Source organism: Desmodus rotundus, chromosome 4 (assembly GCF_022682495.2).
Source record: "Desmodus rotundus isolate HL8 chromosome 4, HLdesRot8A.1, whole genome shotgun sequence".
NCBI classification, from domain to species: domain Eukaryota; kingdom Metazoa; phylum Chordata; class Mammalia; order Chiroptera; family Phyllostomidae; genus Desmodus; species Desmodus rotundus.
Window position 1 is genome coordinate 30,544,394 of NC_071390.1, and position 26,445 is coordinate 30,570,838.

A 26,445-nucleotide genomic window follows, 5' to 3' on the forward strand; every position below is an offset into this window, starting at 1 on the left:
AATATCCCCTGTGGTAATTACGTCTTTTCTTCACAGCATTTCATTTACGAACAATTTCATAGAAATGCTTTACTTCTGGAATGGGGTGTGGGGACTACCGAAGAAAAGTTCTGCCACCCCCCTATCTGTGTAAAAAGCAGAGCACAATTTCCTAAAGGTGTTCCTCCTCCCTCCTCTATCCAGACAGGGGGTCCCCTCCTGAAACAACTCCAGGCCTTTATCCATCCAGAGTCACTATCAAAGGAATCTGCATAACAAACCTATCTTCAGGTATTTCCCCCCCATATTTACCTTCCTACGTTTCCCCACGTTACATACTAAAACTTTTTCACTTTTTCTTACCACTTCTCTCAAAATTTATTGTTCTTTTACTAAGTTGCAATATAAGCCCACTGAGTAGTGCCATGTGTATGTGAAATACACATGTTAATAAAATTTTGTTTGTTTTTCTCTTGTTAATGTGTCTTTTCCTAGTCTAATTTATGGGGGTCTCAGTCAATAAACCTATGGGTAGAGGAAAAATAAATTCCTTATGTCACCATAGTATGTTTGGTATCTAGCACTGAAACCTACCGTATTTTTGGACTTAAGATGTCCTCCCCCCCAAATTTGGGAGGAAAATGGGGGTGCGTTTCATAGTCCGAATGTAGCTTGCAGGAGGAGGGGAGGAACGGGGGCGGGGGGTGGCTGTGGAGCTGGGATTTTTTTTCCTCCTCTAAAACCTAGGTATGTCTTATGGTCCGGTGCATCTTATAGTCCGAAAATACGGTATTTGTTGAGAAAATAAACGAATCATTTTACTTTATGAAAGTGCAGTTTTATTTGCAACAAATTGCCTTAACAAACTGTTATTTCTACTACATAACATTCACATGAAATGGTTTATGCCTCTGTTCCTCTCTGAGTCACACAGAGAAAAATATAATCTATTTCACTATTTTCTAAATACAAGTAATATTTGATCAGGTGTGAGTAATTTCTCAAAAAATACTTGTTTCTGGAGGCAGCACACAGAAAAGATGGTCTGTGCACGTTAACCTAAAATCAGATGGAATGTGAGATGGTCCATATTTCCGTGCCTAAGGAACACGTCCCACAGAGCCCTCAGAGCCAGCAGCCAGCCTCAGGGCCCGCTCATAGCACTCCAGGGCTTCATGCATTCCTCCTGTCAATTTGTAGACAAACCCGAGGATGCTCAAGCTTTCTACGTCTGCTTCATTTCTTCGAAGTTTCCTTAAAACCAATTTCTCCAAAGCACTGAGACTATTTTCTCTTGAAAATGTTGGCTTTTCTATTGTTACTGCTTTTAAGTAATGGACAATAGCATCAGCTTCAGATCTCCTGTGAAATTCTTGAAATCGGCCATAGCGGAAATGAATCTGTTGCCGTACAGAATCACCAAAGACCCCTATGCTCAGCAGTTGCTGAAAAGTGTCCTCAGCCTTTCTGTGCTGGCCCATTTCTGCGTACACCTCAGCCAGGTCCATATACACCATGTGAAATATGGGTCTTACCTTCAAAGCCTTTTCAAATTCACAGATAGCCATCTGAATTAATCTGTGGATATTTTCTTTATCTCTTCCTCGGGGCTGCCAATTGTTAGCTTTCTTTATTTGAATCATTTGTGTCTTGTAGCAAAGCCCTACCTGGTGATGCAGGAAGGCAGAGGAGGGTGTTTTTTCCAAAGCCATTTTGAAGAACCGAAGAGCCTCATCGACGGAGCCTTTTCTTCGGTAAAACTTGCCTGCATAGCGAAAGACGTAGGTTTGAGAGGACGCGCTTCTCAGTGCTTCTTTAATGTACTTCTCTCCCTCAGCTTCTTGTCCTACACCCTGCAGCGAGACAGCCAGGAGAGCTTTAATATATGCATTCTCTGGATTTAGCCTGAGGGCCTGCTTCAGGGTGCGTAGGGTCTGTGATGGTTTGCTGAAGATGTCCAGGCGATAGACAGCAATTGCATACCCAATGTTGAATTCTGGGTTTTCAGGGTCCACTTCCAGAGCCTTTTCAAAGCAGGCTTTAGCCCGTTCGTAATTCTGTATTCCACACTTCAAGAAGGCCCAACCTTCCTCACAGTCCATGTCTGGACTCTCCACTGTGTAGCGGGAGGGGCTGGCAAACTTCTTGCAAGTGTTCTCCACCTTGTCCAGATAAATCCGGGCTTCTTCCAGGCTGCCCATGTGGTGATAGAGCCAGGCATAGTTGCCCCAGGTAACTAGCCTTCTCACTTCTGACTGGTCAGCGTGTTCTCTCTGGATTAGGTCTTCAGCGTGTTTCAAGCTCTGCAGGGCTTCCGTATTCTGGCCTTTCAGGTGTTTCACGTAGGCCAGTAGGTTGTGTATCGCCACATTAAATTTTGTGTCTAGGAACTCAATTTCTTCGAAGACCCTGTTTTCTAAATCACTGAGTTCAACATCTTCGATGATCAACTTCCATGTAAAATGGCATCTCAGCTGCTCCAGCCTATCTTTGAGCTGATCTTCCTCAGCATTCTTGCTGTGAAAACACAAGCAGATTGTCTGTGTTAGGCGAGACAATGCCAATGGAAAGAAGCCAGATAGATCACTTCAAATGTATAGATTAGCCTGGAAAAGGATGCAGCTGCCTCAATTTTTCTTTTTCTACTTCGTTAGAGTTCCTCTATAGTTCACCCCTGAACAACACGGGTAGGAACTTGTAGGCTCACTTACATATATCTGGATTTGTTTCAATATAGTCAGTCCTTCCTATCAGGAGGTTCGCATGCAAGGATCCAACCAATTGTCTTTGAAAACACTGCTGTGTTTGATCTGTGGTTAGTTGAGTCCATGGATATGAAGGGCTGACTGTAGACTTTAAAGTTATAGTGAGTTTTAGACTGTGTGGGGATGGGGTTGGGGGCTTGGGCTGGGCGTCCCTACTTTCTGCATTGTTCAAGGGTCAACTGTATTTCTAAGGTCTGTCTGCATGGAGTTTGGATGCAATTTGCTTTGCTCCATAGGCTGGCTCTAGCACTTTCTCTCCAAGAACCTCTTTGTGCCTCAATGTCCTATTTGTAAAATAGGGATAACAATAGTTCTTATGACACTGGGTTTGGGGAGGATTAATAAGCCACGTGTGCAAAGCACTTAGAGCATATTTCATGCTATATAAGAGTTTCCTGGCCCTGGCTGGGTAGCTCAGGTGATTAGAACACTGGCTGGATACACCAAGGTTGCTTGTGCAATCTCTGCGTAGGGCACATACAAGAAGCAACCAATCAATGCATAACTAAGTGCAACCACAAATCGATGTCTGTCTGTCTGTGTCTCTCTGTCTCAAAATCTATAAATAAAAAATTTTAAAATGAGTTTTCTATTTTCCTACTAATTCCATTTGGACGGAACACAGGTAGAAATGCAGAACCTCAGGACCTTAGTCTGCAGATTAGGCAAGAAAATAAGACCACCTAAAAGAGAAAGTTTTGACCCATTACTTTTCCCACTAGTTATTTGAAAATAGTTGTACATTCACAGAAAGCAAAGGGAACACATAGTTTCCGTGCACCCTTCACCAAGTTTCTCCCAATGATTACATCTTACACAACGATCATGTGATATCAAGGTTAGGAAACTGGAATTGGCAGAATATGTGCATAGTCTATGTCATTGTATCACATGACTACATCCAGGGAGCCACCACTTCTATCCAGATCCAGAGCTCTCCCATCAGCACAGGTGCCGCCCTTCCACCGTCCCTTTATAGTCATATGTGTCTCCTCCTTCCCTCCTGAGAAATCCACAACCTCTGATAACCGCTGACTTGTCCTTTATGTCTGTGATTGTGTCAGTTCAAGAGTGTCACGTAGACGGAATCATACATGACATTTGAGACTGGCTTTTTTCACTTATCACTGACACTTCGGTTGTTTCAAGTTTGGGCCTGTTACAAATAAATGTTCTATGAATACTTTTGTATAGGCTTTTGTCTGTACATACAAATAAAATAAAATACATTCTTATTTCTCAGGGGAAAATGACCAGGAGTGCAACAGCTAAGTCATATGATAGGGGTGTATTCGCATTTTCCAGAAACTGCTATACTTGGTGGACTTAAAGGGAGAATGTGACAGCAATACAGCCCCAGTAGGGGACTTGAACACCCCACTGACCACCCCAGTGTTTCCACTAATGTGTTGGGAAAACTGGATATTCATGTGCAGAAGAATGAAGTCGGACCCTTACTTCACAGCAAAAGGAAGAACAAAAGGCACTTGGAAGCAATCAAAGACCTAAATGTAAGATCTAAAACTATGAAAATATTAGAAGAAAACATAGGGAAAAAGCTCCAGGGCATCATGTTTGGCAATGATGTTTTGCATATGATACCAAAAGCACAGGCAACAAAAGTAAAAACAGGTAAGTTGGACATCATCAAAATGTAAAACTTTTATGCAGTTTTTCACTTTATTGACACTGTCATTAGAGTGAAAAAACTCACAGAATGGGAAAATTATTTGCAAATCACGTATCTGGTAAGGGATTGATATCCAGACTATATAAGCAGCACTTACAAATCAAGAACAACAGCAACAAAACACAAACATCTGATTAAAAAATGGGCAAAGGACGAGAGTGGACAATTTCTCCAAAGAAGACGTACAAATGGCCAAGAAGCACAGGAAAAGATGTGCGACGTGACCCATCATTAGCGAAATGCAACTCAAAACCACCGTACAATACCACTCTGCACTCATTAGGATGGCTATTGATAAAGCTAGAAGAGCAGAAAATAACATGTTGGTGAGGGCATGGAGACATGAGAGCCCTTGTGCACAGTGGGGTGTGAAATGGGGCAGTTGCTGTGGGAAATGGTGCTGACTGCTCAGGAAATGAAGCGTAGAATCACCATAGGATGCAGCCATTCCATTCCCGGAAATACACCCAAAATAAGTGACACTAGGAACTCAACCAGATAGTTGTCTACTTGTATTCCTAACAGCACTACTCACAACAGCCCGAAGGTGGGAACAACGCAAGTGTCCTGCGATGGATGAAGGGACAGACAAATTGTGGCCTATACATACAAAGCAATGCTATTCAACCTTCAAAAGGAAGGACGTAGTGACACATCCTACAACAGGGATGAATCTTGAAGACATTATGTTAATTGAAATAAGCCAGCCACAAAAGGCCACATATTATATGTTTCCACTTTTATGGAATACCCACAAAAAGAAAATCCACGGAGATAGAACACAGATTAATGGTTGCCAGGGCGTGGGCCAAAGGATGAGTGGGGAGTGACTGATCAACAGGCAAGGAGTTCCCCTCAGAGTGATGGAAATATTCTTAAAGTGGACACTGGCGATGTCGCCCAACATGGCAACTGTACTGTGGAAAACTGAGTATTTACAAATAGTTTAAATGGTAATTTTTAGCTTACATGTGTTTTATCGCAATAAGAAAACATATCATTAACCCAAAGAGAAATTCTTCAAATTATATATGTAGTTTTTTGTAGTACGTATTGAAAGAAACACAAAATAGCATCAAAACATGCTAATTAGTAGACCACCTGAAATTATAAACATCCAGTGGTACTGTGATGGTGTGCAGGGTGGGGATGAAGGAATATTATGTATTTGCCATGTGTGATGCATACACATGTTTTTGGCCCAAACTTTCAGGAAGAAAATCATTAGTTTTAATTTTGTGATTCAGTTATTTATATTTAGATACTTGATTTTTGTATTACAAAGAAGTTTAGCATTTATTTTTGAACATACAGATATCATTATTGCTTTCTAGACTTACACTCTTAATGCATAAGCAAAAATAAAAGAATTAAAAACTTTTATATAGATGTAGAATTAGTACTACCCATGTATAAAGTGCATCCTCATTTTTCCCTCAAAAATTTGGGCAAAAATGTGTGTATTATACACGGCAAAATACGGTACTCCACAAACCCTGGTTTAGGGGATGGGGGAAGGGGAACAGTGATTGAGAGGTACTTTGCGTGTCTATAACCACTTGGCTAGTTTAATAACTATGTTAATTGTCATGCTGCCACTCAAGGCCCAGGAGACGGGAAAGACTTTGACTCATAAGGGGTTCTCCTGCATCATGGAGGCATGCCAGCCCTGACAAAGGATGGCCGCTGAGACAATATAATCTGTACAGAGGACTGGCAGAATGTAGCCCATTGTGGGAGGAGTCGGAAATGAGGTCACAGAGAAGACTCTGGGTCAGGATTTAAAAGCAGATGGGCAGCCATGAGAGGGAATTCAGCCAGCCATACAGCTTGGAAGGGAATAGGAGAATCATGATGTAGCTTGTAGTGAAGGTAGGAGCTGGTCTGCCTGGGCTGTTAAGAAAGCAAGCGGACTGTTTTGATCATGCCTGCTCTAGCAGACCTCAAAGCCATCGGGACCCTTCTTTGCAACAGGCTGACCTGCTGCTGTGCAAATACAAACTCTATCTGGACTTTTGAGACTAGTGCCTTTCCTGGACTTCACTGTGATCCAGTGCACCACAGCACATGCCTTCCTGGACTGTTCCATGGAAGCTGATGAAAACATACCCCAGATCCTGAAGGAGAGAGCTGCTGCATCAGGATGGCAACTTTGGTACCTTCCAGAGGTACTGGAGAACTGTTTGTGTAGCGGGCTTAAGATAAGAACATGGGGAACTATTGGGTTTGCTTTAGGCTTACGGCTTGGGGAACAAGGGAAGTGCTAGGTCTTGCAGGAAAGGAGGGCTCGGAGCATAAGTGCACTGAGCGGCCCAAAGATTGGAATAGTTTAGATAAAGGCCTGTTCCTCGTAGCATTAATTGTTGGGTCATGCACCAAGGCACCACGCAAATAGACATCTGTCTGCTTGTTTACAGTACCCTTTAGGAAACATTGGTTTAAAGGTTAAATAAGGCCCCATTGAATGGAGACTGTGGCTCATTGGTTCAGAATGGAGTCTGAGCTCTATCGCTTACTACCTGTGTGATCTTACATTTTAAAATCTAAGATTCATTATAGCACAGTCAATATGAATACCTGCCTCACAGTGTCTTTTGAGGGTTAAATGCAATTATTTATACAATAATTTTGGAAGCCAGCTAGCACTTAATAAACATTCAGGAAGTGATGCTACTTTTATATAATCATCATCATCATCATCATCATCATCATCATCGTCAGTGACCACCCACTGTGTTTGTCTGTGGAAGGAACTGGGAGTCAGGGGAAGGAGAGGGGAGGAAAGAGAGTTTATCAAAGGCCCATAATTGTGCATTTTCTGAAACTTTTGCCCCTTCAAAATTTTACCTAGCACTGAGGGGCAATTTGCAGATCAATATTGATTGATTAATGACTTTTCTGTTTAATCTGCTGACATCAGGAATTATTGGAATGTAGATTCAGTGTGGACGGTATAGAAATTCCCCACTTAGGTCCTTTAGCTAAGGAAGACTGCAGTTCTCCAGTGCAGAACCCCAGCCAAGCCCCAGGGACAGGAGGCCATCAAGGACCCTGCAGACCCCCTGGCTGCTGATCTTAAATGGCAGTTGCACTGGATTGGCCTCACATGGCAGCTCCGCCACGCGGAGAGGGGGCCAGGAAGCCAGCCTACAGAGGGCTTGTTTTCTAGGCAGCGAGCTTTCCCACCACACCCCCACAGTATTTCCCCCCACACATCTGACCAGCTCTCGACTGCAGGTGCTATGGCTGTGCAGTCCTGCAGCTCCTCCATGGTGAGGAGCCACTGAAAGCCCCGTCTCTATCCCGACACACTGGGCCTTCCCTCCTGGTGTCACACAGAGGTGAGTGCGGTGGAAAATAGCAGGAGAGACTGGGATCGTCTTCTCCTGCAAAGTTCTTTTGCCCTTCCCCTCCTCTTCTTAGGCTTTAACATGAGGTAAGCTTCCTCAGGGCCATGCTAACAAAGATGAAAGTGCCTGAACTAATAAGACAGGTTATGTGTGTCTATGGGTGTGCACAGACACACACTCAGTGCACACGCAAATGCCCAAACAGAAGTGTGAGGAAACTTGACATCATGGAAACTAAGTCTGTTCAGATAGTAACAATTAACATTTTTTCCAAAAGTTAGAAAGACAGAGAAGCAAGAAACTGTTACCTCATTGTTGCTGGGAATCAGGCAGCAGTTGCTCTGTGTTTGTTTTGCTGGATGGGCAGCTCTGAGATCTGCCAGCCTGCCTTGTAGATGTGCAGACAAGCTGAAGCCCCAGGACAGGGATATATAAGGGAGGGAAAGAGCAACTAATCAGGAAACTTGTGGGCGTGTCAGTCAAAGAACTACTTAGAAACCAGTGTGGAAACCAAAACTGGAAAGTGAAACTGACCGTGGTGAGAGTTCCTGTCCCCTGCAAGGATAAACTGACTATCATTTTCTTTGTTTTGTTTTGGTGGTGAAGAATAGTTTTCGTGATAGGCAAATTCCTCTCTCAGAGTCTGTACCAAGCAGGTTTATAGAAGCCTGGGAGCTAGGAGATGCCAGTTATGCCCAGTCCACTGACCCTGGAGCCAGGGACCCCTGTGACAATTGGCTGTGTGAACTTGCCAAGGTCATGCTCAGATCTGTGCCTGTTCGCTCATCTGGAAACAGAATTTGCTCATTGTATGGTATAAAATTCTGCCAATCTCTAAACTGGAGCGTTAACCTAACTTTGCTCCTATTTTCTGAGAGCGAAGTTGTACCTTCCTAACTATTCTGTGCCTTTGCATACCCTTCCAGAGAATCAATGACAATGAGAGGCCTGTACCCTCTTCCTTAGCATACTGAGGGACAGAGAAATGTATGTGCTACCATCTTGAGACTTTAAACACAACATGTTAGTCCCAAATGACAATTTTTTTTTACTTTTAATGCCTTTTGTTGTAGTTATGTGATGTGTCCTTGTTCAGCAGACAGGGTTGTCACACTGTGCAACTGTTCAGGTGTTCATGGCACTGGGGCTTGGATGTCATCTTCTGTACTCGTGATGTTTGGAGTAAGAGGTGGAGAAAAGTGAGTGCTGAGACCGGGATCCTGGGTACACATTAGTCTCCTGTTTCTCCCGTTTTTGACTGGAAATTGCCCCGCTCTCCTGATACTGTAGAAAAATGGAAATTCCCCAGCTGGTTTGCAAAGCAGGCTTTACTAAACCACGGCTGATCTAACCACGGGGAAGTGCTTATTGAGAGGAGACAGTTAGAATTGCTTTTCTGGAGAGCTCACACTGGCTAGTGCTGGACCCGCAGCACCTTGATCAGGGACCAACCCACAATCTCAGTGCATCAGGCGACGCTGAGACACACTGAGCTGCTCAGCCAGGGACCCAAGGGAATTTCTTGATCTCTGATCCCTGTGAAGGAGCAAGAACAAGGGCTGTTGTTTGCCATAGGGAGTCCTCTATTGGTTTAGCGTGGATTCCCACATTCTGAATCAAATTGTAACTCAATGTTAGGTCGAAGCCAGGAAAGAGTGGCCAGAGGGGAAGTAAAGCAGGGTGTGGCATTTACAGAATCAAATGCATAACTGTGATGGCACAAGAGGAGGGGAGCCCTTCAAATTCTGCAAGCCTCACTTCCATGGGAAAGAGAGCCTTTGCGACTGTATTAATCCCAAGGTCTGGAAGGGGGAGAAGGAGGTGGAAACCAAGAAGATGACTAAAGTATATAACCCCAGAACGCCAATAGTTGGAGCACACAGATTAGCTGAGTGCCCACTTGTAGCCTCGATTAAGTAACATTAACATCATTAACATTAACATTAACATTAACTGTAGTTGACAGAACTTGAGTTTAATCATTAGGAACTCCCTGGCACATATAAGCATGCAAATAACAGGTGATCTGATGATGATGATGATGATGATGATGATTTTAAGTCTTCAAGTGAAAGTAATATTTTCTTTAAAAAGAAAGGTATCTATACTTAGTCTCTTAAAAAAAGTAACAAAAGAGGAACACCTGCAAGGATATTTTTGTCTTAGAAACACTTAATCAGACACAGGGCCAGATCTAAAAAATTTCTGTTCAATCCCTCCTGCCTAGACTCAGCCCTCGTCTCAGCCCTCGTCAGTCTAGAAGCTGCCACTGAGACATTGTTACTGAGCATAATGGGCTCATCTCCTGCAGCCCAGTGAATGTCGACCAAGGCAGTATTTGAGCAAAGGAGGTTCCTTACTTCCGGCAGTAAGGAGAGCACTGGGGATATCTCCCAAAGCAGCGTTTCTCCAAATAGACAAGGGGAACCACCTTCACTGGGACCGCTTACACGTATTCCCCAAAAGAGCACAGGTCACTGCATGCCGGGGCTGAGTCATTCGGGCACAGGGCGGTCTGGTGATCAGCTTCCAGGACAAGTCCTTGTTCTGGAGGAGAGCTCAACAAAGGTTGGGTGTTTCACAACTCAGCTCCAGCTGTAACCCTACTCTGCCTGCCGCACCCCGAACTAGTCAGGAAGTTCTGCACAAAAATTTCCAAATAAATAAAACAGGTTTATCCATGTGTTCTGGTAAATGTTCAAGCTCTAAACAAATGCTGAAATTAATGAACTAGAAACTCTCTCCTTTTTGGGAACAAGGTGACTTTGGAATTCTAGGGGAAAAAAGCATTTGGGGTTGTAATTTTCCAATGCACTGCAGAGAAGGCAGAGAGACAGAACGTTTCTCTTGTCACTGCTGTGAGCTGGCCTCATCTCCGTTCCCTGGGGCTCTGCCTCAGGCTGATTAGATCTTCTGAATCCTTCCCTGTGTGTCCTTGGGATAAGTACACTCATGAGTGACAGAAGACAGACAGGCATTACAGAGAGAGAAAGGCAATGTGTGTGTGTGTATTTACAGGTAGAAAAGAAAACAAGAAACTTTTAGAAAATAAAAATGGGTCCAGGGCTGCGTCCAGCCCCAGGAGCCTGGCTAGGGCCTGCTCCCTGTGAGACTCACCAGTAATGATAAGCCACATCACGGCTCTGGGCCTCACCTTTCCCATCTGATTGCAGTGGGCTATGGGGTCTCCCCACTCCTGCACACTGGCATTGTCTGGGTGTGGGGGGAGGTCAGAGTGATGTAACTAGGCCCCATCCCCGACCACTTGAAATCACCTCTGGAAATGGGCCCCACAACCTCAGTGTTGGAAAGAAACCCTCCGGTGATTTTGAAGTACACAATGGCTGTCACCAGGGCCCTGCTGATTCCTGGTGTCTATTGAGCAACAGAAATTCCCTGCGTGAGTGATTGGGACTCAGTTCCTGGACGTAGTTCCCTTCCCCTGAGGCCGGGCTCCAGTATCTTCACCACTCCTCCTCATTTCCCGAGCTGCCCAGTGTCCCTTTTGTATCCATGGGTTGGGATGGGAAAAGAATGGACTCCTGAGTGTTCTGACCCCTCTCTACAAAGTTTGCACTTACTTTGTGATTGTTCCCAAATATTTCCAATCATATCCATGTAGAAGGACTTAAAAACACCACAAGTCCTTCCTCATGAATCGTCTGATGATTTTCGTATCTTCTTGTGGGTCTCAAGGCTCCACTCAGCCCATCTTGACCCACAGTTCAGCTTACTGAAATATATTCAAGCACTAAGTGAATATTTATCATTTCTTCTTCTACATTTCAGGCATATTTTGAAGGAGAAGTAGATTTAAAGAAAGTTGCTGGAAGAGTCTTCACTTCCCCCATTCCAGCCCAGCAAGAGTCACAACTTACATGACTGCTGCAGAATATCACAATCAGGAAAATGACATTGGTGCTTGGTGTGTATTTGAAAGATAAAATTGATCCTGACTTCAGGTACAAACCCAATTTTACGAGGTTTGTACTTAATCTAATTAGTCTCACATTTGTGTATCATTTCTCCCAAACTGAATTTCTCTTTTGTAAGTGATACCAACATTCATATGATCTACTCCAGCATACACTAAGAAAACTCTCAAAATAATAAAATCAACAAAACACCTTCAAAATGATTGCTGAGAAGAGTTTAAGACTTTTTTGTTGGGTTTTTTTTTTTTGGAAGGTGTGTGTTGGTAAAATTTACATTCTTCTAGAGATTTAGAGTCAAATTACAATACATGAAAAATCAGCTGCAATACTTTCTTTCTGTATGGTTTTATCCTCTAGCCCATATATATTTTGGTGTATTTGCTTTATCCATTTATTTTCTTTGATTTAGTTTTTAGATACTGTTTTGACATTTTCACCCTAACATTTTATTTTTTAAAGTATATTTTATTGATTAAGCCATTACTCTTGTCCCATTTTTCCCCCTTTATTCCCCTCTGCCCTGCACATCCCTGCCCCAACCATTACTCCCCTTTGTTCTTGTCCATGGGTTGTACATATAAATTCTTTGGCTTCTCCATTTCCTATGCTATTCTTAACCTCCTCCTGTCTATTTTGTACCTACCAATTGACACTGATCCCAGCCCGCAGGATCCGGTGTTGTGGTTGCAATATACAAATACACATGGACTACAGAAATCCTGTGGAAATAAAGGGACGGCATGGCCACTCTCTCAAGAGGAGAGCGCCCTGAACCTTGCCTTGACAGGCTTTTATTGTTTTTCTAGACCCCTTACATCAAAGAGGGTCCTTATTTATTATGCATAGGTTTGTTTTGGGTGGTTATCTTTTGCAGACAAAGGAGTGGATGTCACTGAATACATCAAAGGAGGATATTTGCAATGTAAAAGGAGAAATGGTGGAAACCAGCTATGCTCCATACCTGGAAGGTCTAGCTCAGATTTTGGGAAGATAAAGATACTCAGTAAACATTTGCTGCCTCAGGGTGAGTGAGTTTCAGCAAGAGCAAGTCTCATAGCAGTCTGGGTACAATGCAGGCCTGATTTCCCACGGGAGAACCTATCCGTGGACGTGGGTCCTGCCCACCAACTTTGCTCCCCACTGGTTTTTCCGAGTGGGGGCTGAGCCACATTTCCCACGCTTGGAATGGTTCCCCACAACCAATTATGCTTTTTATTCCCGATACCTTTTCCTCCATTCTTTCTCAGCCCTCCCCAGTGAACCCCTCCATGTGATCTCCGTTTCTGTGATTTTGTTCTTGTTCTAATTGTTTGCTTAGTTTGTTTTTGTTTTTTAGGTTTAGTTGTTAATAGTTGTGAGTTTGTTGTCATTTTACTGTTCATAGTTTTGATCTTCTTCTTTTTCTTTGTAAGTCCCTTTCACATTTCATATAATAACAGCTTGGTGATGACGAACTAACTCCTTTAATTTGACTTTATCTGGGAAGCACTTTATCTGCCCTGCCATTCTAAATGGTAGCTTTGCTGGATACAGTAATCTTCGATGTAGGTCGTTGCCTTTCATGACTTGGAATACTTCTTTCCAGCCCCTTCTTGCTTGCAAGGTTTTTTTTGAGAAACCACCTGATAGTCTAATGGGAACTGCTTTGTAGGTAACTCTCTCTTTTCTTCTTGCTGCTTTTAAGATTCTCTCCTTATCTTTAATCTTGGCTAATGTAATTATAATGTGCTTTGTTGTGTTCCTCCTTGAGTCCAACTTCTTTGGGATTCTCTGAGCTTCCTGGACTTGCATGTCTATTTCCTTCACAAGATTGGTGAAATTGCCTTCATTATTTGTTCAAACAAGTTTCCAATTTCTTGTTCTTCCTCTTCTCTTTCTGGCATCCCTATGATTCAGATGTTGGAATGTTCAAAGTTGTCCCAGAGGTTCCTAAAGCCTCTCCTCATTTTTTAATGACTTAGTTTTTGGATATTGTTTTGGCCTTTCCATCCTAACATTTTATTGTGAGCATCATCAAACAGAGGAAAGTTGAGAGAATTTTGCAAACACTAATACACTCACTGCTTAGCAACAACATTTTACTAATTTCCCTTTATTACATATCTAGTCATCCATCAACTTCTCTATCTATCCTTCAACTTATATTTTTGGTGATGCATAAGAAGGCAGTCAGTACAATTAATTGATAAAATATTTCAGGTGCATATTGTTATGACTTTAGTCACACCCCGTTTACAAGGAAAAGACGATAATCTTGTTCTACTGGTTCAATCCAGTGACCCTGAGGGTTGGGGTCGGTCACTGGACCCCACGGGGCATTTTGCTATCATAACTATGTGGGTGAGGGATGGTTTCACTAAGAAAGTGTCAACTGGGCAAAGATCTGAACAAGGTGAAGGAGTGAACACTGTGATGTGGGGCTAAGGAGAGGGTTCCTGGGAGGGGAAAGAGTAAGTCCAAAGGCCTGGGGGTAGGAACAGGTTGGCCTGTGCAGATGGTGTGGGTGGGGTGAGGAGAGCCGGGGCAAGTCATAAGATATCAGGCCGAGAAGTCATGTGGAGGAGCTGGGCTATTGTGGTCGCTGTTGCACTGTTTATCTTGAGAGGGAAGACACATTTTAGAAAAGGTAATGAACAGCTTGTTCTGGGTAGAAAAATAAATCCAGAGTTGTCTCCTTACTAAGGATATAGAAACATTTAAAAGAACTGCAGTGTTTGAAACAATCTCCAGTGTCTGGGTCATGTTTTTTATTCCTTGTTCCTTCTTCTTTCCCCTCCTTTGTCTCAGCTGTGTCTGGGCCAAGAGATAGTCTTTGATGATTGAGGTCTAAATGGATAACAAGTAACAATCAATGGTAACAATTAGAAGGAAACAATTGAAGGAAAAAACCTCCTCCTGGCTCTCTACTTATATTGCTTATTCTCTTTAAAAGTATTAAGCACTTCCCCTGTGCCAAGTATATTTTATTTTTTAAAAGATTTTCTTTATTTATTTTAGACAGAGGGGAAGGGAGAAAGACAAGGAGAGAAACATCAACTTGCGGTTGCCTCTCTTGCACCCCCTATTGGGGACCTGACCTGGCCTGCAATCCAGGCATGTTCCCTGACTGGGAATCAAACTGGAGACCCTTTGGTTCCCAGGCTGGTGCTCAGTCCACTGAGCCACAGAAGCCAGGGCCTACTTATATTGTTTAGAACTTCAAGTTCATAAAGGAAAAAGCCATCTACAAAAATTTTAAAGGAAAATGCATTTTCAGCATTGAGGAGAAATAACACCTGGCTGTTTTGTGGATGTTGATCATGTTGCAGTTCCTACATTGAATTTGAATATCAATCTTCTTTTCTCTGACTGTTGGACTGAGTGGATTCTTGGGAAAATCAATAGTGTTGTCTTTTGAATTTCTACTATAAACATGTAAAGCACAGCAACTGGAGAAAAATAAAAATAAAAAGTGAAACATGGCAAAGGATTTAAAACCAGTTTGGAACGCTGAGTGTTCAGGAATAATAACTCGCCCAGGAGATGGGTCTCAGTCACAGTTCTCAGCCTTGGTACCACTGACTTTTTCTGGATAACTCTGCTGTGGGAAGCTGTCCTGAGCACAGTAAAATGTTTACCCAGCATCATTAAGTATGTCCACTAGATGGCGGCAGCACCCTGTAGTTGTGATTATCAAAACTCTCCAGCCCAGGCTGGTGTGGATCAGTTGGTTGGATCACCATCCCTTAAATAAAAAGCTCATGGGTTCAATTCCCTACCAGACACAAACCTAGCTTGCAGGTTCCTTACCTAGTAAGGGCTCGTACAGGAGACAACTGGTGGCTGTTTCTCTCTCACATCAGTGCTTCTCTCCTTCTCTCTTTCACTTCCTTCCACTTTCACTAAAATCAATGGGCGTGTCCTCAAGTGAAAAAGAAATAAACACACTTTCTGCAGATGTTGCCAAATCCGCTTTGTTTTTGCCCTGAGTGGCAAAATTCTCCTCTTGTCTCTTACCTCCCCTGACTCCAGTTGAAAATCCCTACTACAAATAATACCCTCATGTATATGCCGAATTTTACTTTTAATTAGTTTTCATAGCAGAGCCTGCCAGAGACAGCAGATGGATTCCAGGTAGCAGAGGAAAAGCTGAATAGAGACGAAGAGAAGTTGGGGTTGCCAAGACAATGCCAATTCAGTGCTAGCCTTCACAGCTCGTAAGGTCAGGATAATGATTTTTCTTGGGGGGCAGTGTTGTAGGCTGCATATTGAAACCTTTTGTGATTGATACCTTGAGAACCCCAAGGCCTCCCAGGATATCCATCAGCACACCTGCCAGTGTGCCGCAGGAGCAACATGGAGTCCTGGATGACCCAGTGCCTCTTCCAAGTGATGCCTTCCTTTGAGGAGAAGCAGCTACAGGTGTGCTCACTTTTCAAAACTTCACTTCCCACCATTCGCGTTTACAAAGACATATGTTAGTACTTGGAAAGTTTCAAAGAGTTTTCACCCTTGTGAAAAAGGGCAAAAAGAATAATGCTCATCGTTTGTTTGTCTTGCACAGAGCCTTTACAGAGGCTGCGCACCTACCCCAGCGGCTGTGCTCCTTCCCCAGGAGCTACACTCAGCAGCTCAGCACCAAACTGCCAGGGCTGTGAGTGCTCTGTGAGCCTCTGTGTTTCAGCTCCATTTCATTTGCAAAACATCTCCTAAGGTAATTGACTGATTCAGGGCAATTTGCCTTACAAAAGATTTCACAGAAATGCTTTCCTGCTGGATGGGGGTGAAAAAAAAATACATGTTTCTGAAAGCAGCACACAGAAAAGATGGTTAGCACGTTAACCTAAAATCAGATGGAATGTGAGATGGTCCATATTTCCACGCCTAAGGAACACGTCCCACAGAGCCCTCAGAGCCAGCAGCCAGCCTCAGGGCCCGCTCATAGCACTCCAGGGCTTCATGCGTTTCTCCTTTCAATTTGTAGACGAACCCAAGGATGCTCAAGCTTTCTACGTCTGCTTCATTTCTTCGAAGTTTCCTTAAAACCAATTTCTCCAAGGCACTGAGACTTTTATTGCTTGTAAATAATGAGTTTTCTATGTTTATTGCTTTTAAATAATGTACAATAGCATCAGCTTCAGATCTCCTGTGAAATTCTTGAAATCGGCCATAGCGGAAATGAATATCTTGGTGTAGTTGATCATGAAACATCCCCATGCTCAGCAGTTTCTGAAAAATATCCTCAGCCTTTCTGTGCTGGCCCATTTCTGCGTACATCTCAGCCAGGTCCATATACACCATGTGAAACGTGGGCCTTAGTTCCAAAGCCTTTTCAAATTCACAGATAGCCATATGAACTAATCTGAGCACATTTTCTTTATCTCTTCCTCTGGGCTGCCAATTGTTAGCTTTCTTTATTTGAATCATTTGTGTCTTGTAGCAAAGCCCTACCTGGTGATGCAGGAAGGCAGAGGAGGGTGTTTTTTCCAAGGCCACGTTTAAGAACCGAAGAGCTTCATCTACGGAGCCTTTTTTTCGGTAAAATTTGGCTGCATAGCGAAAGACGTAGGTTTGAGAGGACATGTTGGCCAGTGCTTCTTCGATGTACTTCTCTCCCTCAGCTTCTTGTCCAGTATCCTGAAGCTTCAGGGCAAGGAGAGCCCTAATATACGCATCTTCTGGATTCAGCTCGACGGCCCGTTGGAGCGTGTGCAGACAAAATGCCTCATCAGTCTGTGATGCTTTGTTGAACCCGTCCAGGCGATAGACGGCAATTGCATACCCAGTGTTGAATTCCGGATTTTCAGGGTCCACTTCCAGAGCCTTTTCAAAGCAGGCTTTAGCCCGTTCGTAATTCTTTCCTCCACATTTCAGCAAGGCCCACCCTTCCTCACAGTCCATGTCTGGACTCTCCACTGTGTAGCGGGAGGGGCTGGCAAACTTCTTGCAAGTGTTCTCCACCTTGTCCAGATAAATCCGGGCTTCTTCCAGGCTGCCCATGTGGTGATAGAGCCAGGCATAGTTGCCCCAGGTAACTAGCCTTCTCACTTCTGACTGGTCAGCGTGTTCTCTCTGGATTAGGTCTTCAGCGTGTTTCAAGCTCTGCAGGGCTTCCGTATTCTGGCCCTTCAGGTGTTTCACGTAGGCCAGTAGGTTGTGTATCGCCACATTAAATTTTGTGTCTAGGAACTCAATTTCTTCGAAGACCCTGTTTTCTAAATCACTGAGTTCAACGTCTTCGATGAGCAACTTCCATGTAAAGTGACATCTGAGTTGAACAAGTCTGTCTTCAATGAGATCCCCATTTGATTCACAACTGTAAAAATAGACAATAATCATTTTTTCAGGACCACTTGATCCAATGGAAATTAAACCAGAACTTTGAATAGTCAAATATTACCCCCAAGTGTTTTTGATTCATTATCCATCTCCTTCCAGTGTTTATGCCTGCATCTTCGGGCAGAGAGCAGGTTGACATAAAGACCTTGAGGAAATGCTAACCACTTCATGGTTCCAACAAGAGAGTTATGAGAAAGCAGGGCAAAGGAGATCAGTTCTTCTCATCTCCGACACTGCAAAACCCTTCCGCTTGTCCCTGCTCAACACTGCAGAGCACCATCAACGTTATTGGAAGAAATGCGGAGAAAGGGTTCACGGAAGGATAGGTTCTTTACTCATCTTTTCCATGTTCTCAACATATAAAGACAGTTTGGTTTTCTTACTTCCCAGGAAGGGTTCTGAGCAAAATACGAGAGACCAATATTGTTTGAATGACAGGTTTCATGAATGCTTAAGCTGGGGTGGAGAGTGTGGTACTAGGCTGATGTCTATGCTTGAATGAACTTAACCAATTCCAGAGAGATTGGCAAGTGGGAGGAACCACCTCATAGCAACAAACTTACTGTACCTGCACAGGTCCCAAGTAGGGGGATGAGTGAACTTTGCATGAGGACAGATGTGCCCATGCAAGGGAGTGGTAAGTCCTACCTTTGGAATTCAGTGAGCTGTATCTCAGGCAACCCTGTAGCATAGTTAGTGACAGGTACTCAAAATCTCAACAATTACAGTGGTCTTAGCTACCAAGGGGGAGACAAGAAGAGGAATGAGTCAGTGGGATGAGACATTTTCTTTCCAGCATTTCAGCCTCTTGTGAAATAGAGCTGAAGTTCTATTCCCCCTCCAAGAACATGAGAGGAGAGAAATAAATGTCTCTAATATTTGAAATAGTCATCCTCACATCTTACGTGGGTATATTTGCCTCTGTGTCTTCAACTGATTACCTTATATTCCACACTCAATATCTAGTCCACCCATCAGTCCCAAGGAAAGATCCCAGGTGGAAGCTTATGAACTTTTTTTATTCCAATGGATAGAAATTTTTATATAAATCTTACCATCCTGACTCATAATATCTGACCATAATCTAATAGCAAAAGAGACTACAAAACATCCCCTTTTGAAAGTGAGAGAAAAAAATTCACAAGTCCGTTTGAGTAGAGGATTCTCAGCCTTACTCTGCAAATACAGCTGGCAGCTTCGTATAGCCCTCTCATTTCCCCCCCAAGTCTTGACTTCAAAAACTCCCCACAATGCCAAGCCCATCTTCCCCAGGCCTCAGAGGTGATGTCCCATTGGAGTCTGTTTTTGCCGAAAGCCGTAACTGAGTGGTTGATCACCCAGGTGAGAACATGCACTGGCCTTCCTTTTCACCACCTAACCGTGGTCAAGGAATATCAGCCAGTGAAGCGTGTGTGTGCGCGGTGCATATGCGTGTGTATCGTGTTGCAGGGGAGGAGTTAGGGGTGCGTGCAGTCCACACAGTTCCTAAGAATGCTCACTGAAAACACTCACTGCCTCCAAAGGACGTAAAACCAGGAAGAGCTTTTAGCCCAGATGCTCCACTTCTGCCCTCTGCAGTCCATGGTATGATGAGGGCAGACACCGTGCCAGGAAGCTCATTCACGTAAAGCGACGTGGCCTGAGGAAGTTGCTAGAATATTTATGTATGAACCAACCAGGTTTTCTTCTTTTTATTAATTTATTTTCAGTTACAACTGACATACAGTATTATATTAGTTTCAGGTGTGTAACATAGTGACTCAACATTTATATACCTTCTGAAGTGGTCACCGCAACAAGACCAGTAATCACTTGTCACCGTAGAGTTATGGTATTATTGGCTCTATTCTGTATGCTGTACATTGTATCCCCACGGCTTAAACATGTGCCCCAGTCTCCGCATCTCTGCCCAGTCAGAGCCTTTGGGAAGCTGAAAGAGGCCCTCCTTCTTCTGGGTGATCTAATTAGGGCCAGGGTGCCATGTATTAATGGGTGGAAATTATACTGGATTCCAGCCCTCACCAGGGCTGCAGGACTTCAAGTGCACGACTTGAACAGCCTTATACGGCTGCCCTGGGACCTTCCAGAAGATAATTGTTGTTCCTCCTTGTAGGTGGCTGTTCATCAACATGTGTCATCTTTTACCTCGTTCGGGGCTTGGGCCCTGGGAAGGCTGTGGAGCAGCAGGTCATTAGAGAGGCACCTCCACACTCTAGAATGGGAACGTTGAGAACCTGAAGTCCTCCTGTTACCTAGTGAGCACACACAATGTACTGTTACTGGTAGTAAAAGTATTATTATCAAATTACAAGTATGTGCATGTGGGCGGGGGACCCCCACAATCCTGGAATTTATTTATAAAAAATTCTGGATTTATTCTCACATGTTCAAACTTCAGTCACTTTCAAAGTACTCTCCATGTGATGCAGTACAACTGTTGAGACACTAGTCCATTGCTCAGAACAGTTTTTGCACTCATTGATTTTGATGCCTTTTAGTGCTTTTGCTGTTTTTTGTTTCACCTCTTCCACATTGGCAAAATGTTTTCCTTTGAGGACTTTTTTCATTCAGGGAAACAAACAAAAAAAATTGTCGAACAGGGTGAGATTAGGTGAAAAGGGAGGGTGGAACATGGAGGTCATGCCAGTTTTTGGTCAAAAGCTGCTGAATGCTCATAAATCACCCATCATGAAATGGACAAATGTGTTGAAAAAGTCTTCAAAAAAATTCACTGAAGCCAAATGCAGCCTCTCACAACAACACCAGCTGGCACACTGATACAGTTGGGTTCCTCGAACACTCACCTACCAGGGGAAGCCTGTACTATAAGGGGCCTGCCCTCCAGAAGATAATTCCATTTTGGGGGGGACCTCTCGTATGTGGCAGATACACATTTTAATATGGGCTTTATTCAGTGTAGGATAATGCAAAATCCCCTTAGGCTGCCTTATGTCAGGAGATTCTACAAACAACTACAGGCCACTGCGAAATGACTTAGAGAGCCTCACTGCTAGGGCTGGGGGAAAGGGAGGGCTTCCTTTCTGTCATCCCTACAGATACAGACATTGCCCACACCAGTTTATGACCAGCAGTTAGTTATATTCAAAAGAGAGACTCGGAGACTCTTGTGGTGAACTCTGTTGCAATCCCTCACTTGCAGTCTTTTCACGGGACAGGTATAGATGCGCACTGAAGAAGGAATCCTGAAGGAGGGTCCCCTTTTCCTGCAAGCTCTTCCCGTCCCACTGACTGCAGTGGCAGATGGGATGACTGTAGCAGGTGAGAAAACTTTGGATCAGAAAATATGTTCTACAGTTTGCCAGTCGAACCAAGCCAGGAAAGAAAGGAACATGTACTCTTTGGAACTAACGCATCACAACCCCGATCAGATTTCCTATATCCTAACGTCGAGTAAGGGGTTGAGTGGCGTCTAATGTCTAATGTCTAATGTCTAATGTCTAGGGGCTGAGTGGCTTCTCAAATCTGAGCTTTCATTGTCATCATCTGGAAGACTTATAACATACAGATTGAGGTCCTCTCTTCCCCCCACCCCTGAATTTGAGACCTGAGCATCTGCATTTAAAACGAATTCCCAGGCGATGTGGCTGCTCACGATCCAGGGACCACACTCTGAGAACAGTTGGTTTAGCGAAATTCATAGAGAATTTCATAGTAATCACAGTTGCACAGTTTCATAGTAATCAGGAAACTTTGCATCAATAAGAACAAGTCCTAGAGGAGAACATAGGGAGTAAAATCTCAGATATTCCATGCAGCAATATGTCCCCTAGAGCAAGGGACATAAGGGAAAGGATAAATAAATGGGGCTTCATCAAAATAAAAAGGTTTCAGCTAAAGAAAACATTAGCAAAATGAAAAGGGAACCAACCATATGGGAAAATATATTTGCAAATGATACCTCGGACAAGGGTTTGATCTCCAAAATATATAATGAACTCACATGATTCCACTTCAGGAAGACAAGCAGCCTAATGAAAAAATGGGCAAAGGACCGGAACAGACACTTCTCCAAGAAAGACATACACAGGACCGAGAGACATATGAAAAGATGCTCAGCATCACTAGCCATCAGAGAGATGCAAATTAAAACCACAATGAGTTATCACTTCACACTGGTCAGAATGGCCATCATAACCAAATCAACAAACAAGAAATGCTGGTAAGGCTGTGGAGAAAAGAGAACTCTAGTACATTGTTGGTGGGAATGCAGACTGGTGCAGCCACTGTGGAAAACAGTATGGAATTTCCTCAGGAAACTAAAAATGGAACTGCCTTTTGATCAAGTGATCCCACTGCTGGGATTATACACTAATAATCCTGAAACACTAAGTGAAATGAACCTATGCACCCCATGTTCATAGCAGCACAATTTATAACAGCCAAGTGCTGGAAGCAACCTAGGGCCCATCAGTGAATGAGTTGATCAAAAAACTGGTACATTTACATGATGGAATACTACACAGCAGAAAAAAAAGAAGGAGCTCCTATCCTTCACGACAGCATGGATGGATCTGGAGAGCATTATGCTAAGTGAAATAAGCCAGGTGGTGAAAGACAAATACCATATGATCTCACCTATAAGTGGAACCTAACCAACAAAACAAACAAACAAGCAAAATATAACCAGAGACAATGAAATAAAGAACAGAGTGACAGTAACCAGAGGGAGGTGGGAGGGGATAATGGAGGGGGGAGGGGTAAGGGCCATAAAGGTACATGTATAAAGGACACATGGACAAAGCCAAGGAGGGTAGGATGGAGGGTGGGAGGTGGGGATGGCTGGGGTGGGGGCAGGTTGTGGGGGAAAAAGGGAGATAACTGTACTTATACAACAATAAAAACATTTTTACAAAAAGAACAGAAAAATGGCCATCTTAAAAATAGCTTCTTCCCCTTGACACTTGAAGATAATCAGTGTTGCCTGAAAGGCTGTAAACGCTGACTGGTCCCCATGCCTGTCTCCCTCAAGGCCAGGCTTCTGGTGTCTGGCGAACATTCATTCTATCAGTGTCTCCTGGGAAATAGTCACTGCATTTACGGAGTGCTCCACAAATGACTGTTTTGGAATTAAGATAGGAGCTTTCTCATTGATTGTCTTAAAGGCACTGCTGCACTTACTGAGCACGCTCAGTAATGGGACACTTAGGAAATGTGCCTCTGTACATATAGTCTGTCTCCCCTCTCTGCATCTCCCTTCCTACATTCTGTCCCGTGCTGTGTGCTCATGGAGATGGATGGTATGGATTTCATTAATGGGACCTCTTTGATTGTTGACTTCCTTTTGGGTTTGGCCCACTGGCAGGCATCAGCCAGAAGTTAGAGTACAGGAGGAGGTGAAGTTCAGGGTCTTAATTCCCACTGTGCCAGACTTTGGGTTGTCAGTAGTTGAGTTTTGCACCAAAGACTTGTTGAGAAGCCCTTCCCTACAGGTATAGCCTAGGGTCTCAACAGGTCTGGTGGCTGCTTGCTCCCTCCTCCTGCCCTTGCTGGCCTAGAGTCGTTAACACCCTTGGGAGGCCCTGGGTCCAGCTCCATCTTCTGCTGATTTTCCACTCCCTCTTAAACAGCCCTCTTATTAAACTCTCCTCGGTTACCAGGTTATTAGGGGTGCCTGTCAGAGTGTGAGGCAGGAGTGAATCAGCTCCCTTGGCAGGAGGCCTAAGGACCGGCCCTTTAGGAAAGTCGAGGAATGTCAAAAGACACAGAAACAAGAGCAACAAGGCAGAGAAAGTCTTTACCTCATGGTGCCACAAGGCCGCAGGCGCCGGGTGCAGGAGGGGAGGAGGCTGCTCTGAGATTTGGTCCACACAGTTCTAAGGCTTCTCAGATAAGCACGGTATTTATATACGGGAGCTATACCCAGGAGATTGCACACCCTGAAGGCCCAATAAGATCGGCAGGTTTTCCAACTTGGTGAAAATGAATCTTAGAAAGAGGGGCTCTCTCTGCTTTGATTGCCAGTACATGCTCAGCTTTGGCAATTGGGAGGATGTTTGTGAGAAGCCGTTTCGATATGCAAATTCCCTACAGGGGTCAATGTGGCATAGAGGGCAGAGACTACCTGGACCTTATGATAACTGAAGTGTTGTAGAAAGATCAGTGGGGGGACAGAGATCTAGATTTTTGTATAACGTGTCCAATTCTTGTGTAATTTGTAACGATCAACAATGTACCATTGATATAATTCCAGGGACGTCTGCAATGGAAACTACTTGGACCGGAGTGAGTGGCTTATGTCTAAAGAAATAATCTAGAGAGCCACTGCTAATTTGTGGGGACTGAGAGGTGCCTCATATCATGACTCTGACTGTGCAGCTGCTAAGGTAGGGCACTCTGTTGGGAGCTTTGGTCCAGGGCAACCTGGATGATCCCACCTTAGGTCTCAAGTCAGGGAGCTGTGGACATGCCCACACCCAGAGCCTGGCATCCAGCCTTTCCCAAGGACGGACTGATCTGTGCAGGGGGAAAAGAGACTTTAAAAGGGGTCACTTCCGGTCAGTCATCGCCTTCTAGTCCTGTATCATTTGGAAAGCTGCTAGCAGGCTAATTGAGTTTTCAGGTGAAAATATTTTCTGCAAGGCACCAGCGCTAACCCCGTTCTGAAAGAAAGGAATGGAAGTGTAAGTGCTGAAATGAAGGATGGGAGGGCTGTTTGCTCTCACAGGAGTATGGCTGTGTATCAGGGAAACAGAGCAAGTGTTCATCCTGTGATAAGTGTGAACTTGGCAACACTCCTGATTCTGCAGGACTCTGGCCCAGCTGATTAGGTATTTAGAATCTTTCCCAGTGAGTCTTTGACATACACATACCCATGAACCACACAGGACAGAGATGCATTAAGGAGAGAGGCAACAGCCAACAAAGTATGTAAATGTGTGTGTGTGTGTGTGTGTTTACAAATAGAAAAGAGTAATGAAAACTAGAAAGAGCAATTAATTTCTAATGCAGAGGGATCCTACCCAAGGAAATGAGCCTTCAGTACTGAACTATGAGTTCAATATCTGGATTCAAGGACCAGCCCTGTGTTTGACTGACAAGCTGGGTGAATTTGATTTAACTTAAACTCTATTAGTTGCCTTAACAGTTAAATAGATAGGTTGGCCTTGGACAGTAGTTTGTAACCCTGGCTGCAAACTGGAAAACTCCCTGAGAATCTTTAAATATATGTATGCCTGAGCTAATCTCTAGTTCAATGAATCAGAATTTTTAGGAGTGAGGCTCAAGCATCAGAATTATCAGTAATTAATAAAAACAAACAAATAGAAACCCCAAGGTAATTTTATTGTGTAATCGTGGCTTAAAAGCACTGAGCTAGATTTTTGCTATTCAGAGTATGATCTGTGTACCAGCAGCATGAGCATCAACTAAGGCTTATCAGAAACGCAGAATCTTAAACCCCTCCCTGCACATACTAACTTAGAGTCTTCCCCTTAACAAGATGTTCAGGTGAAGTTTGAGAGGCGCTTTCTTAGCAGATTCCTAGGTCCCTTTCAGGTTTAAATGCTATGGAGGGTGGGCAGGGACTGATTCCTACTATGTACCTGTCTTTCTATGAGGCTCTGAACAGGTAACTTTATTTCTCTGTTTTTGGTGTCCCTGTGCGCACCTTAATAATCCACATAATATGATAAAGGATGTAGCTCAAAGTGTTTTCACCTCTCCTTGGAGGGTCCGATGTTTGCTTTTGAGATTACTCACATTTGCAAATGTGTGCCAATCATCCATAGAGAAAATACTCAGCCACAAACACTATTCTTCTCTGAAAGCTTCAGTAATTTTCATACCATCTCAGGGGTCTTGGTAGCTCTCTTTGGCCCATAATTGCTGACATTTCTGACTGACTCCCATGTTTTCCAGTTCTAACTGAATTTTCATGATTTTATGCCTACAGATAAGATTCCTTATCTGTAATCAGGCTATCAGCTGAGGCTATGTTGAGACCCTGAAGTGGCAGTGGAGTGATGTGTAGAGGTGCTTGGTCTGTCAGTGATACCTTAAGCCTCCAGCTCGACCAGTCTCTCTGGATTGAGGTCTAAGGTGTCTCCTTCTGGGAGGCAGTGCTTGGCCAATCCATGCTGGGGCTGGTCATTGCTTTAGATGAGAGATTTTCAACAAGAGGTGATTTTGCCCCCAGGTGGCCCTTGGCAATGTCTGGAGGCATTTTTGATTGTCACAACTGGAGGTGGAGAAGCTACTGCTCTCTACAGGTTAGAGGCCAGGACTGCTGTGAAATATCCTACAACGCATGGAACAGCCCCACACAACAAAGAATTATCTGGTCCCAAATGGCGATAGTGCCAAGACTGAGAAACACTAATTTGTTCTGAAAGAACTCTCCGCAGAGGTAGAAATGTTCTAAATCTGTGCTGTCTAATGTGGTTGCCACC

At 43.7% G+C, this 26,445-nt stretch overlaps 2 protein-coding genes across 2 annotated transcripts; both read right to left on the minus strand.

Annotated features, from left to right (window-relative positions):
* Positions 1 to 801: 801 nt before the first annotated feature.
* Positions 802 to 8,223, minus strand: LOC112307389 (interferon-induced protein with tetratricopeptide repeats 1B). The gene is made up of 2 exons (XM_024563462.3): positions 8,093 to 8,223; positions 802 to 2,496 (listed from the first exon to the last, which is right to left on the minus strand). The coding sequence occupies exons 1-2, from the start codon at positions 8,095 to 8,097 to the stop codon at positions 1,080 to 1,082; spliced, it is 1,422 nt and encodes a 473-aa protein (XP_024419230.1). The 5' UTR covers positions 8,098 to 8,223; the 3' UTR covers positions 802 to 1,079.
* Positions 8,224 to 12,448: 4,225 nt separating this feature from the next.
* Positions 12,449 to 23,923, minus strand: LOC112307363 (interferon-induced protein with tetratricopeptide repeats 1B-like). The gene is made up of 2 exons (XM_045197800.2): positions 23,797 to 23,923; positions 12,449 to 18,014 (listed from the first exon to the last, which is right to left on the minus strand). The coding sequence occupies exons 1-2, from the start codon at positions 23,799 to 23,801 to the stop codon at positions 16,583 to 16,585; spliced, it is 1,437 nt and encodes a 478-aa protein (XP_045053735.2). The 5' UTR covers positions 23,802 to 23,923; the 3' UTR covers positions 12,449 to 16,582.
* Positions 23,924 to 26,445: the final 2,522 nt, after the last annotated feature.